Raw genomic sequence first — 14613 nt, 5'->3', positions numbered from 1 at the left:
CGATCTTTCATCGCAACAGGCTCAAGAAGAGAGGCGACTGGATTTCTCCCCTGGAAGATCCATTAGTGTAAATCTCACGGAGGTGAATGTTCCAGCCAGTGCAAGGTCTGCCGAATCAGAACCTAGTCGGCCAGCCTGCTTATGCTGAGTTTCAGAACTAATGCTTTGTGAGGTATGATTTCCCAGCTCAGAAGCATAAAATGCAAAGATGATACACGATGTAGAATCTGAAAAGGCCAACTTTTCCTTCTGAACTTCTGTGATATTTTACAAGTAATAAAACGACAACCTTTATTTATATTGCCTAACAGGGTAGGATTTCGTTTCAGTAATGTTTCAGGGAAGAGAGACCACATATTTGCACTTTACATACCTTCAAATAAATTTAAAAGGACACATAGAGAGGGAAAGAGAATGCAGGGCACACACAGGGGGCAAAGCGCATGTGGGAGTTCCCGCTACTTTCCTTAAGTTTGAAACTATAATACAGAGAGTTGGAAAACAAAAATCTTCCAGTGCTGCTGGGCAAAGGTTTTTTGTTTAAGTAAACGAAACAGAACAAATAGCTGTCCATCTTGCTTCTCCCAAGAGCAGCTCTGGCTCATTCTTTCTGTTCCGGCAGCGGTGACCGACAGCAAAGACCTGATGTTACAAGGGACAGTCAAGAGGCACGAGGGGGCCGAGCCACCTGAGCTGGGCTGAGCGTGGAGGCGCTAAGTACCACTCTGCCAGAATGTACATGTAGGAAAATACCGGAACGTGATCTTAACTCAGTAGCTAACCTGTTTTCTAAGAGACGTTCTTCTATCTACTTAATGATGTTCTAGGGGCAAGAGAATTCCGCAGCTTCAGTGTCACGTGCTAACCCTGAAAGAGCTCTCCGTCCACTCCCACCTATTTTAAGGGCTGAAGCTCACTAAGAACAACACAGAAATCTATATACACCTCAACATGCTGGCCAGTAAACACCCACTCTTGCATGATGCCATCAAGGCATCACAATGTGTCCCACCAAAAGCTTCTGAAGGGCTGCCCTGGTGGCGCAGAGGTTGGGAGTCCGCCTGCTGATGCAGGGGACGCGGGTTCGTGCCCCAGTCCGGGAGGATCCCACACGCTGCGGAGCGGCTGGGCCCATGAGCCGTGGCCGCTGGGCCTGCGCGTCCGGAGCCTGTGTTTCTCAAAGGGAGAGGCCACAGCAGTCAGAGGCCTGCGTACCACAAAAAAAAGAACAAACAAAAAACCTTCTGAAAAATGAGGCACCAAAACCCACTTGATAAACTTCAAGGAAACAAATTAGTCACTGAACTGATTCAAACTGAGAAGGTGTCAAGACAAGGTTTTGGTATTCCGATACCCTGTCTAAGCACTGGGTCTCCATTCTGCGGCTGTCAAACCAGTCGACCCTAATCACGACAGCAAAAATTTAACAGCATGATTCAGGTGCTCCTGGGCATGTAGATTTAATAAATGTTTCAGTCATTCATAAAAGCCCGACGGAATCCTGTCTCCAGAGATCAGGCAGACCCTTCTTTGAAGGAATTCCCTACAGGAAACAATCCTATGTGCGATCAAGTGAAGGCTGCCCATCTGGGGATTCCAGAAGCGCCTCCTGAGATAAGCGACAAGCACTCCAGTTCAGAGCGACTTTACCACCCCGATCACGCCTTCCAGCTACACACTAGGAGAAAGGCTTTTTAGAAGAATTAGTAAGCACCAGGAGGCAAGTGTGAGGACAAAAGAGGAGTAAAACCTAAGGCAGGAGCCGTGAGTTAGGGACACTTACTGTAAGAATCCCGCTTCCAGCCATCTCCCCGTAAAGGGCCCGGGTGCTGGCCTTCAGGGGCAGCAACAAACAGCGGGCTTGTTGGGGAATGTCAGACACCATCTGCTGATGGAGGTGAGGGACACCAGAGGGCGGACCTGGAGAGGGGAGGCCAAGGCCTGGAGGGAGCCTGGCGAGCCTCCGAGCCCCAGTGGGCCACAGAACTCTGCAACTGCAAGTACTGGGCACAAAGAAAGGACGTTTCTCCTGGGTCCTCACCTATGTTAATGCAGGAAGGGTGGGGGGCGGTATTTACATGTGTGTTCGCTCCACACTGTGTCCCCAGCCTAACAACCGACACAAATGTATTTCCTTGTTCTTTGTCTGCCTCCATTTAAACATAAGTGTCATGAGAGCAGAAACTTTGTGACCACTGTGTCTCCACAGCCAGAACAGGGCTGGCACATAGCAGGTCCTCAACGAACGTTTACGGAATGAGTGGAACCAGAAATGAATATGAGATGTCTCTTCATATCAACTCACTGAAACTCCCCCTTCTTAAGAGATATTAACAGGCAAAGGAGAATTCCAAAATGGAACACCAAACCACAGTGAAAGCAAAGTTGATAAGAGTGGAACATTCGGGAAGGAGATGCTGGCATCATTAATAAGGAGAAAACTCAATTCCCCCAAACTGCATGCTCACGTAGACAATTAAAATGATAAATATTAGGTCTCTCCTTGAATCCATAACCCAGCATGACTAATTACAATCCTCCATAACAAGAATTCTTAATTAGATCACGCCACAGGCAGGCTTCAGGGCTATCATTATGTACAGAGAAAATACTTACAAACCACGCATATGACAAAGGACTAGTATCTAGAATATATAAAGAACTTTCAAAACTCAACATTAAAAAACTCCAAGTAATCCAATTAAAAAGTGGGCCAGAACATGAACAGACATTTCACTGAAGAGAATGGCAAACAAGCACATGAAAAACTGTTCAACATCATTAGCCATTAGGGAATTACAGAGTAAAACCACGAGATAGCACTGCACACAGCCATAAGAACGGCTAACGGAAAAAACACTGGTAACACCAAATGCTGGCAAGGATTCTGAGGAACTGGCTCACTCATACATTACTGGTGGGGATGTAAAATGGTACAGCCACCCTGTAAAACAGTTCAGCACTTAAAAAAGACAAAGACAGGGCTTCCCTGGTGGCGCAGTGGTTGAGAGTCCGCCTGCCGATGCAGGGGACACGGGTTCGTGCCCCGGTCCGGGAAGATCCCACATGCCGCGGAGCGGCTGGGCCCGTGAGCCACGGCCGCTGAGCCTGCGCGTCCGGAGCCTGTGCTCCGCAACGGGAGAGGCCACAGCAGTGAGGGGCCTGCGTACTGCAAAAAAAAAAAAAAAAAAAAAAAAAAGACAAAGACAAAACACCACACATACAACCCAGCAATCACACTTAGACATTAATCCCAGAAGTGGAAAGTTACATCCACCCAAAACCCCATACACAGCAGCTATATTTTTAACAGCCCAAATCTGGAATCAGCCCAGATGTGCTTTGCTGGGTGAGGGTCAAACAGCTGGGCTGCATCCGCACGTGGAACCAGCTTTAGCAACAGAAAAGACGGCGCCACTGACACCCGGCAACTTGGGTGAACTTCCAGGGAAAGATGCTGAGCGAAAACAGCCAATCTCAAAAGGTTACATACTTCCATTTATGTAACATTTGCGAAAAGACAATATTCTGGAACCAGAGAGCAGATCAGTGGCTGCCAGGGATTAGGGACGGTGGGGTGGCAGTGGGGGAGGGGAGGCAGGTGTGGGTACAAGGGCAACAGGAAGGACCCTGCGGTGTCAGACGGCCCAGTGTCTTCATTGTGGTGGACACAGGAAGCTAGATGGGTGTTCAGACTGTACAGAACTTCACACACACAGGCTGGACTATATCCATGTAGCCTTCCCGGCTGTGATACTGTACTGCACTTCTGCGAAACGTTACCACCGGGGGAAACTGGGAGAAGGGTACAGGGATCTGTACTGCTTCTTACAACTATAGCAATGAAAAAAAAAGATGTATGTGCAGAGAGTCAAAGCTTTCCATCCTATTCTCACTGGGGGAGGGTCTGTACCTACTACTTACTATTTATTCAGCAAGTACTCTCTCTCTCTCTCTCTCTCTCACACACGCACACACACACACACACACACACACACACGAAAAACAAAGAAACTGAGGTCCATGAAGCGATCTATGTAAAGTCACAGCAGGTGACTTAGCAAGGTATCGAAGCTCACGGCCCTCCTGCAACCCCACAGGTATCTGACACACAGCCACTCAAACACCATAAAATGCCAAATGGAGAAAATAAATCACTCCTAGGGGGATGTAAACTTTTCAAATTCTGGAAGCCCTCTATGACAGAAATCTAAGTGGTTTAAATGGCATTTAAAAAGGGGAGAAATTACAGAATAATGCATTTAGTATGGTATCATGTATTGGAAATGGCAACCCATAAAGTATTTCTACATGTACATTTATAAGTATGCAAATGCACAGAGAAAGATCTGGGGGAACACGTAATTGTTCAGTCATAGCCATCACCTCTCAGTAAGACTAAGGTGAAAGAAGATTATTGGTCAAGGGGTATTTGGATTTTAACCATTATGTGTGAATTTAAGAATGCAACCTAATTCAAGTATAACTTGTCTATTTTAAGAAGGGGGAAAAATAAAGCAAACACTTACTGCATTCATAGATCTGTTCCAGTTTATCCACAGAAGAAAGGGAGAAAAATTTATAACCGGATTTACTACCAACAGCTAGAGACCTGCAAAAAAGCCAAATTCAGAAATAAGAGCTGATACGTGTAGGCAGTGATAACGCACAAACTAGCTCCATGTTACCAAACAGTCACCATCATCTCTACCCATAATTAGCACAAATAAGTTCACGTAGTTTGTACCAGGTGAGTGGTGGCAGAGCAGACAAGAGTGGCGCGGAAGATGCCACACCTCACAGCCAGGAAAAGGTGAATGTCAATAAAATAAAGATAGACAATGTTCTTATTGAAAATCCATAAAACTTTAAAGATAAGTCTGACATACAAATAAAAGCAATCAGGCCTAAATTAATGATCCCCTCAAAACACAGTGTGGTTTCTCAGGTGATCTGATGTACATGCCTGGTGTATGGGAGAGTCCAAAAGTTAGGATAACACTGTAAATATTAAAGATATTTACAACTTTGGTGGATGATGGTGTCTTTCTGTACTGCAGTTAAGGCCGTAACGAATGCAGCTCAGTCACTTACGTTATGCTATGGCTCAGCAGTAGGGTGGAAAGAGCTCACTCAGAGCCTGGAATGGCAAGACTACGTAACACAGCCGGCCTGTGTGTAAGGTTCCATATTCATCACCCAACACTGCTGCTTTTGCTAAGAGGCTTGGAGGGAACTCTGAGCTCTCCAGATCCCTAGTGCAGGAGAGCTGTGCCGCTAAACGAAGTGTTTCCTCATAGAAGGTTACCACTGTCCAGGACGTAACTGACCGAGAGGGGGAGTAAAAGGAAGCAAGCATGGCTTTCGGAAACAGAGAGGATAGAGAATAAAGCAAGAAGTGGTGGGACATGCGAAGAATCAGATCCTGGCATCATTCTGGTATTTAATGTCTGGGAGAACAAGTAGAAACACAAGGTAAACCAGAAGCCTAGAAATAATGAAGACTGACATTTCATATGATGAGTATGTGTACGCCAAGATAAAAAATTAGGGCTATTTTAATGACCATTTCATCTATTAGAAACTTGAGATTTCCAACCTCTTTCACACTTAAGCAGAGGAAATACATTCCAAGAACAGAGCTGCTATAGGCACTACTAAACATTGAAATTGCAAATGGTTCATCCTAAAGTATAAACAGAAATGGAACTCCTACCAGTCTATATAATTTTTCTCTACAAAAATGCTTCACTATATTGAATTAATCACATCAATGAAGTAATTAGGCATTGTTGCCTGTACATTTTTTGAAAAGCAATAAGGGGCCAACAAAAACACAAGAATATCCAAGAAAGCTAAAAATAAAACAAATAATTGTTTTATGATTCATAAACAAATAATTGTTTATGAATCTCAAGAATTCATAACTTCTGGAAAACTGATGTTCAGGAAAATGTTTTCCAGATAACTAAGGGCTGTTATTTTAAGCCCCAAAACCTTATATCCCACCATTTCTGATTTAAATAAAAGTCGTCCTCATACAGCTTTCTGTATGGGACGGCAAATCCTCACCATTTGACTGGACTCACATCGTGACACAACTTTACTATCATGACAAAGTGACCCTCTCAGACCCTAACAAGGAGTTGAGCAGCGGCAGTCCGTTGGGCTGGGTAATAAAATACCCTCTACCTTTTGTTTTGCTGACAGTTGTCACTGTTCCCCACGCATCCTACTAGCATTAACAGCCCCTCCCTCTTTCAAATTTGTCGACTTGGAAACCAAGTCACCAAGCTTATTAGTTTCATATATAAAATAAGCTTAGAGAGAGCTTTTTCTACAGGCAAAATTAATGAGCTTGAATTAATTAATGAGGACCTGGATTTTGATACACCCAGGATTTTGGCTGTGCTCCAAATGGCCAGAATTTGTTAAAACTGATCAAATATTAGCTCTCTGATGTTCTTCCAGATATTCAGAAACTGATTTTGGATATTAAATACCTTTGCTAGAGTTTTAATCGCATGGCTTCCTACTTGCACACCCCAATCAGTAGGAAATGTAAGCAAAAATACACCAAGTATTTTTTGATATGTACATGTGGTATAGAGTGAGCATATACTTTATCAATAAAGGCAGACATTTTTTTTTTTTTTGCGGTACGCGGGCCTCTCACTGCTGTGGCCTCTCCCGTTGCGGAGCACAGGCTCCGGACGCGCAGGCTCAGCGGCCATGGCTCACGGGCCCAGCCGCTCCGCGGCACGTGGGATCTTCCCGGACCGGGGCACGAACCCGTGTCCCCTGCATCGGCAGGCGGACTCTCAACCACTGCGCCACCAGGGAAGCCAAGGCAGACATTTTTAAAGGATGATATGAAATACAAATAGGTTTGATATTTACATCTCGAATATCAATGGTCAGGTTCACACACCCCTCTTTGGAGATTCTTCTTTTAATAACATCTCATGATTTGCCTGACCATATGATATACTAATGGGAGAAGTACAGTAACATATAAGCATGAGATTCCCCTAATAAATAATCTCACTCCCCACTAAGTGTTTATATGGTAAGGTTTTTTTTTTTTTTTTTTAAGGTAAGAGATCCTTTATTGACAAAGGGAAAACCCAGCAATAACAGAAAAAAGCATATATTTACTTAATCCCCCACTTCACTACCATACCCCTGCCTTCAACTGTGCGTGGTGTCAAAATCCAGAGACCCTGCCGTACCCTCTGGAGACAAGGCCCAAGTCCCTCACCAGGCAGGAACAGTGACTGCTTCTGCAACACACTCTGGGCCAGCCTTCTGGATCTTCGCCACACGCGACTCCGCTCCACTGCAGAGCTCCTGAGACCGCCCATCCTGAGCCTTTGGGGGATTCCGTGGTTTCCAGTAGGTTGGTTCTCTGCTTTCCCCACTAGCAATGGAGGATCCACTTTCCTTTACCACTTGCTGGCTTCCAAAATTTTGTTGCTAGTGTCTCCTCGTTCTATGGGTTTAAGCTTTTTTAAGTACCTTTTTGATATTTCACTGACTGTGACATTTTATTAGGGTTCTGAGAGGGAGAGCCAAAATAAATGCTTGGGTTTAACCCACCATCTTTAACTGCAAGTCTCTGTCACTGAATTTAAACTTGACTGCTCAGTATTTAAAAGGCAGTGATTTCCATTAAAAAACAAAAAAAAAAAATTTAAGAAAACATTTTATAAATGTTAAAAACATTTTAAAAGAAAAAAAATCATTTTCTTAATTCCCTTTTTTTTACCCACTTATGCATGATCAGCCCATTAACGTTTTTCCTTTTCATCATCTTCATCAAAGAGCCATACTCGAGGACAGGGTGAAGTGGAAACAGTCACACCCATAAAAAGGAAGCCACCTGAACTGCTGCTGAGACCTGGCCGGCCCCGGGGCCCTACTCAGCAAGCTCACGGCCATCCCAGACCTCCACCTGGACATCCCTAAGGCCTTTCAAACTCAGTGATAGCCAAAGCGGAGTTCATCTTTCTCCCTAAACTGAATCCCCCTCTGATCTTTCCCCCATAATGTACTGTCACTGCTCATCTAGAATCTAGGCTGGAGACTTGGGAGTGACCTTAACTTCTCCCGTAAGTGCATCGTGCACGTCCCATGGGTCACACCAAACCCTGACGGCTCACCAGTCTCCTTTCTACTGGCCACGGCCGCTGGACAATACCCTCCCCCGTGACTGCCCCGCTTCCTCAAAACACATCCTCCACACGGCAGGCAGAACCACCTAGAACTTGAAGGTGGAAGAATCCTTACTTCCAAGTCCCTCGATTTACTGATGAGGGAAAAGGAGAGAAGTGACCTTCCAGGACAGTTGCTGTAACCTTAGAAGAAACCCGGTTCAAGAAAGCAATCAATTCAGACCAATGCCTTACTATCTCTGTGCCCATAACTTTTAGACATTAACAACATCAATGCTACAAACAGAAGACTTCAGAAGTCAAGTCCCTGTCCTTATTCTATTTCTTTTAGAAATGTAGTTTCTAAATGATGTAGACGTTGCCCAAGCAATGACTTCCACAAGCTGCGTGGGGTCCCCTGCAAGTACTTAGCCCCTGATATTTCCGTTGAAGATCCAAGTGATACTCTGCACTTCTATTAGCTTCTTAACTTCGATATCAAAACACCAAAAATTCCTCAAGATAAGCCTTCCAAAGTGTTACTTTCAGAAACCAGGATTGGAACTAACCAGCCAAGAAGAAGAAGACGACGGGGACCAGCTTTTCTTGATGCCTTTTTCCCAATTCTAGTTAAACAAACAAAAACAAACGGTAAAAACAAAACAAAACAAAAAAACCCCAAATAAAACGTTCACTTTTAGAATAAGAATCACAGAAAAAAAAATATTACAGTATTTGAAACCATATTACCAGGAAAAACAGAAAGGACAGATATAGTTTGTTATGAAAGGAACACTGTTGTTCAAGCATTACTGTATAACGTAGAATATATATTCTATTAAGTGAAACGGCTTCCAGATTCCCTCACTGAATACTGTGAATGTCAATCCAATATTCTTTGCTTTGTGAAAAACTGTGTTCCTCTATCAAAGTAAATGCTGGAGATGGACAAGGGAGGGAAAGGAGTGAACTGTCAAGCCTCTCCCTAGAACTTCTGTATTTCTTTCAGGTATAGATTTAAAACAAATTAGTCACTTTAATCAATAAACTTTTAGTATAATCCTAACTTACTATTCCTTACAATTTATGCTCACACTGTATCAAGGTCTCTTTAGCAAATCAAAATTATGACACACAAATCTTGTCTTGAGACGCTTCCCTGGTGGCGCAGTGGTTGAGAGTCCGCCTGCCGATGCAGGGGACACGGGTTCGTGCCCCGGTCCGGGAGGATCCCACATGCCGCGGAGCGGCTGGGCCCGTGAGCCATGGCCGCTGAGCCTGCGCGTCCAGAGCCTGTGCTCCGCAGCGGGAGAGGCCACAACAGTGAGAGGCCCGCGTACCGCAAAAAAAAAATCTTGTCTTAAACTAATAACTTCAGGACTCATGGAGGAGTGGGAAAGCATGATTTCCAAGTACAAAGAGACCTTATTTCAGGCCAGAGTGACATACTTCTCTTATATAGGGAAAGTGGTATTTGAATGCCATTTAAAATAAGAGCAAAAGAGAATGTTTTCTCATATTTGATTTCCTTTCAATATAAATGATGAGCAATGAAAAACTTAAAGAATGGTAGAAAATGTTTTGGAAATTCTCTAATTTATACAAGACATAAAAATCCATAAAGCTACCATTCTTACTGGTCTCAAAATACTAAGACCTTAAAAACAGAATCACAGTTGGTTTGAAATGTCCTCTTCCCTACTTGGATTGGTATAACATAGTCCACCTCAGTTATAATCTCCTGCAACAGGTGGTCCAAACTGTTTTTGTTGGATTGGCTTTTGGTCATACAGAACGCTAGTATTCAGTAGTTTTCACCTTTAAAGATTGCTACGGTCTGCTTTCTACATTCACTGTCCTCCAGATCCTACTCTGTAGGTAGAAACAACAGCATGGTAGATTGGAAAGGACACTGGAAGACAATTCAGGAAAGCTGCCCCCACTCCACTGTCAAATGAGGGTAAGATCCAGGCTCTGCTCTGAACCTTCCTCAACTTCGGTTTCCTCTCCCTGTAGTTGGAGGAGGTGATCTGCTCCCTTCCAAGTCCCAACAGAGGCCCACTGTGGGGCTGTCTGCGCTACTTCCCCAACTTTGGAAGGTGCTACCGAGCACCCACTGCACGCCACTGACTTGGTGGCTTGCCGTTCTACAACTGACTTTTAGTTTTTTAAAAGATGTCATGTTCTACTTTGCTGATTCCATTCAGCCGGGAACAACTCAACCTACTACTTTGGTACGAAGCCAATGACCCACTCCTCCTCCCCTCTTACATCACTTCCTCTTACTCACTTCCCAAGATGGCTTTCCTCCCTTCCAGTCCCACAACTTATCCTTCCTTCTCCAGAAAACTCATCTAGTAACCTCACACGTCACCGGAGACAGCCTCCGAAGAATCGGCTTCAAACCCAAATGGGTTGGGACAAACAAGGGCTGGCATCATGGGACTCTCTTCCCCTGTAAGGATGGCCCATGCCCCGAAGCACCAAGACCTCGGGGGGGGGGGGGGAGGGGTTCTGTCACATCCCCCTTGGCTCAGTTTCTCCCCAGGTCAGAGACCACGTTTACTGCTAAGTTTGTTTCTTGCTCGAGGAGGACATCAAAATTACCTGTCAAAAAGAACAGCGAGACGGGAAGAAAAGGAAATCAAAGGGACCCTAAGATGATGAAGAGATGAGGAGAAGGGGCTGAAGAGGGGAAAGACTGGAGCAAGAGAGCTGAGGTACAAGAGGGAGGCGAGTTATAAGGGAGGCGGGTTATAAGGGAGAAACCCACCCCCACCGCTCCAGAGGCGGCCGAGACAACAAGTCAGGCCACAAAGTTCTGCCCCAACTTTGTGAGAAGTGAGGTCCGAAAAGACAAAGCCTTCCCGTGCTGGGTAAAATACCTCCCCTACCTCCATCGCTTTCCCGGCTCAGAGATCGCAGCTCCAGGGCAGAGCCTGGAGGGTCCTCAGAGGGGGCGCCCCTCCCTCCCAGCACGCGCCGGGCCCGCCCCGAGGATGCCTCTGCCCTCCCCGGCCCCAGGCCCCCAGGCTCCGGCCCCCGCCCCGCGGCCCCCGGCTCCGACCCCGGCCCACGCCCGTCCTTACGTGACGTCTTGGTTGAAGTTGGCGAAGAGTAGCTGGCTGGCGCCAGCCTCGCCACTCTGACTCGCCAGGTTCATGGTGGGCGCGCGGCGGGTGGGCCCGGCCCGGAGCTCGCGCGCGCGCGCGGGAGGGCAGGTCGGGGTGAGCTCAGGGTCGGCGCCGAGCCCCGCTCGCCGCCACTCGCCGCTCGGACATCAACAGCCGCCTCATCCCGACCCCGCTCTTGTTTATGCTCCAGAGCCGGGCCGCAAGGCGCGCCTGCGCGGCCCCGCCTCCTCGGCGCACGGCCTCCCACGGCGCAGGCGTACTGAGGAGGTCCGCCCCTTCACCTCCGGCCTGGCCCCAGGTTCCGGTCGAACACGCGCGCGCGTGGGGACGCGCGGGGGCGCGATGGGCTGGCCTTGCAGCGGGTCATGGGCCGCGCATGCGCGTTGTAAAGAGTAGGCGTTCCGTGTCCCCCGCCCCCATCTTTTTATTAATATTAAAAGGGCCTGCCGCGTGCTAGTCATTGTGCCAGATACGTGCGTTCTTATTTGGTGCTTATAGCAATGCTTTGTAGGAAATGTTGCATTTCCCATTTTATGAATTTGAGAACTGAGGCTCAGAAATATTAACTTATTTGCTAAGTGTTAGATCTGAGAATGGAACCCCTGTTGTTTCTCCAAGGCCCACGCGTTTTGGGTCTCTGGGGAGGATTCTGTTTTACACATAGTCATTCATTCAGTAATATTTAGAGAGTGCCTTCCATGTGAGCTAAACAGGCCTCCTCCTTTCCTTCAGCGAAGTTACAGTGGGAGAGGTAAACACAATTACAAAGCCGGGGTGCAATGAAAGCACGTAATGAGGTCGCTTAACCTAGACTTAAGGGACAGGGATTGTGCAGCCAGGAAGGCTTCCTGGAGGAGATGAGGCCTGAAGTTTGAGTAGCAGGTAACCGACCTCAGGAATGGAAGCGTTCTGTATGGCAAAGGTCCATGGATGACAGTGTGACCTGGACAAAGAACTCTATGGTGTGTGTCTGAGCTTGGAGTGGGACGGTACACATGACACAAGATTTGGCTTGAGAAACAGGAGGTGTCCGGATTAGGCTGGGTGTTAAGGTAAGGGACTTCCCTGGTGGTCCAATGACTAAGGCTTCACCTTCCAGTGCAGGGGGTGCTGGTTCCATCCCTGGCGGGGGAGCTAAGATCCCACCTGCCTCCTGACCAAAAAACCAAAACCAAACAAACAAACAACAGAAGCAGTATTGTAACAAATTCAATAAAGACTTTAAAAATGGTCAAACCCCCCCCCAAAAAAAACAATCTTAAAAAAATAAGGTATGTTAGGCAAGAGACTGATCTTTGTACCAAGAGCAATATGCCACCATTGAAAATACAGAATGGTGTGATCAAGTTTGTTAATTCTAGCCACGGAGTCAAGAATGCATTGAAAGTCACTGAGGAAAGTAGATCAACTATACTTCAATTTAAAACAAAAAACAAAACAGAACAAAAAAACCTTGGACTGAAAAAAAAATTTTTTTAATCCAAAAAAAAAATAAAAAAGAAAGAAAAAATCATTGAGGAAAGAATGGTCTTTTCCATAAAATATGCAGACCCTCCTACCACATACGGTACTCAAGCATTCATTTGAGATGGATTGTAGACCTAAATGTTGAAAGGTAAAACAATAAATCTGCTAGAAGAAAGCACAGGAGAATGCCTTAATGTCTCTGGTGTAAACAAAGTCATCTAAACAGGTACTTTAAAAAGTACTAATCACAGGGCTTCCCTGGTGGCACAGTGGTTAAGAATCAATCTGCCTGCCAATGCAGGGGACACAGGTTCGAGCCCTGGTGTGGGAAGATCCCACGTGCCTAGGAGCAACTACGCGCGTTCGCCACAACGACTGATCCTGCGCTCGAGAGCCCGCAAGCCACAATTACTGAACCCACGTGCCACAACTACTGAACCCACGTGCCACAACTACTGAAGCCCGCATACCTAGAGTCCATGCTCCACAACAAGAGAAGCCACCGCAATGAGAAGTCCTTGCACTTCAACGAAGAGGAGCCCCCACTCACCTCAACTAGAGAAAGCCTGCACACAGCAATGAAGACCCAATGCAGCCAAAAATAAATAAAATTTAAAAAAAATTTTTAAGTACTAACCACAAAATAGAAGATTGCTCTTCATCAAAATTAAGAACATCTGCCCATCAAAAGAGACCATTAAGAGAGGTTGGAATGGGATACATATATTTGCAATACATATTTTTTGACAAAGGACTTATTTCCAGAATATTTGAAGAACTTGTACAAATCAATGAGGAAAATACAACTCATTTGTTTAGTGGGTAAAATACTTGAGCACAGACACTTCACAGAAGAGGATATCAAAATGGTGAATGAGCACAGGCAAAAGTGGTCATCATCAATACTCATCAAGGAAATGCAAATTAAGAGCAAACAAGATACTACCAAGCGTCTGCTAAGTTGGATAAAATTAAAACGACTGACAGTACCAAGTGCAGGCAACAACGTGGAGCAACTGGAACTCTGATACACTGTAAGTAGAAGTCTAAATTGTTAAAACCACTTTGGAAAAGTGTTTGACACTATCTACTGGTGTTAAACTAGCATATTCCCTATGACTCAGCCATTTCACTTCTATGTATATACTCAAAGAAATGAGTGCATATTACCCCCAAAAAACAGGTGTAAAAATATTCATAGCTGCTTTATTCATAACCCCAAACTGGAAATAACCCAAACATTCATCTACAACAGAATGAATAAGTAAATTGTGGTACATTCATGTAAAAGAATACTATGCAGAAATGAAAAAGGCATACAGCCATGGATAATCTCACATGTAATATTGAGTGAAAAAAGGTAGACACAAAAGAATATAGACCATATGAGTCCGTTTATATGAAGTCAAAACAGGCAGCATACTGATTACTTCTGGTGGGGAATTGTTTGGGAGGGGACATGAGGGGGCTGGAGCTATTTTAGTGGTTGGCTGTATGGGCATATACATATGTAAATGTATAAATATATGTATATGTGAATGCCTCTCAAGATATAGGCCAGGAGCAATGTCTTTAAGTGGTTCTGTATTAGTTGGCACAGTTTCCTTTGGACCATTATTATTGAACAAAGGCACATAAAGGGGTCCCCAAGTGAATTCCCTGGGCTCTGGACACAGTCCTTGACTTCATTTTGAAATGCCACCCAGTTTCCCCTTCGGTCTGTCAGAATCTATCTGTCCATTCAGGACAGTATCTCCTTCTCTCTTTACTGGTTCAGCAAGTGAAGATCCCTGAATGGCCAGGGATTTGACTGTTTCCAATTTACCAGAACCATGACTCTATTCCCTGGAGTAATAGGT

General features: G+C 45.3%; 1 protein-coding gene across 3 annotated transcripts in view; it reads right to left on the bottom strand.

Moving 5' to 3' along the window:
* Window positions 1–11503, bottom strand: part of WIPI2 (WD repeat domain, phosphoinositide interacting 2) — a 31930-nt gene extending 20427 nt beyond the window's left edge. Inside the window, exons 1-2 of one of the 3 annotated variants that reach the window (XM_065893658.1) lie at window positions 11243–11503; window positions 4530–4612 (exon numbers count right to left, since the gene is read on the bottom strand). In XM_065893658.1, coding sequence (XP_065749730.1) covers window positions 4530–4612; window positions 11243–11316 — 157 coding nt within the window. In that variant the 5' untranslated portion in view covers window positions 11317–11503. The remainder of the gene's footprint in view (window positions 1–4529; window positions 4613–11242) is intronic. The other 2 variants (XM_065893660.1, XM_065893659.1) reach the window with 2 other exon arrangements.
* Between the last annotated feature and the right edge of the window lie 3110 nt (window positions 11504–14613).

This window comes from Phocoena phocoena, chromosome 15 (genome assembly GCF_963924675.1).
Source record: "Phocoena phocoena chromosome 15, mPhoPho1.1, whole genome shotgun sequence".
In the NCBI taxonomy this organism is placed as follows: domain Eukaryota; kingdom Metazoa; phylum Chordata; class Mammalia; order Artiodactyla; family Phocoenidae; genus Phocoena; species Phocoena phocoena.
This window is presented reverse-complemented; position numbering and strand designations above follow the sequence as displayed.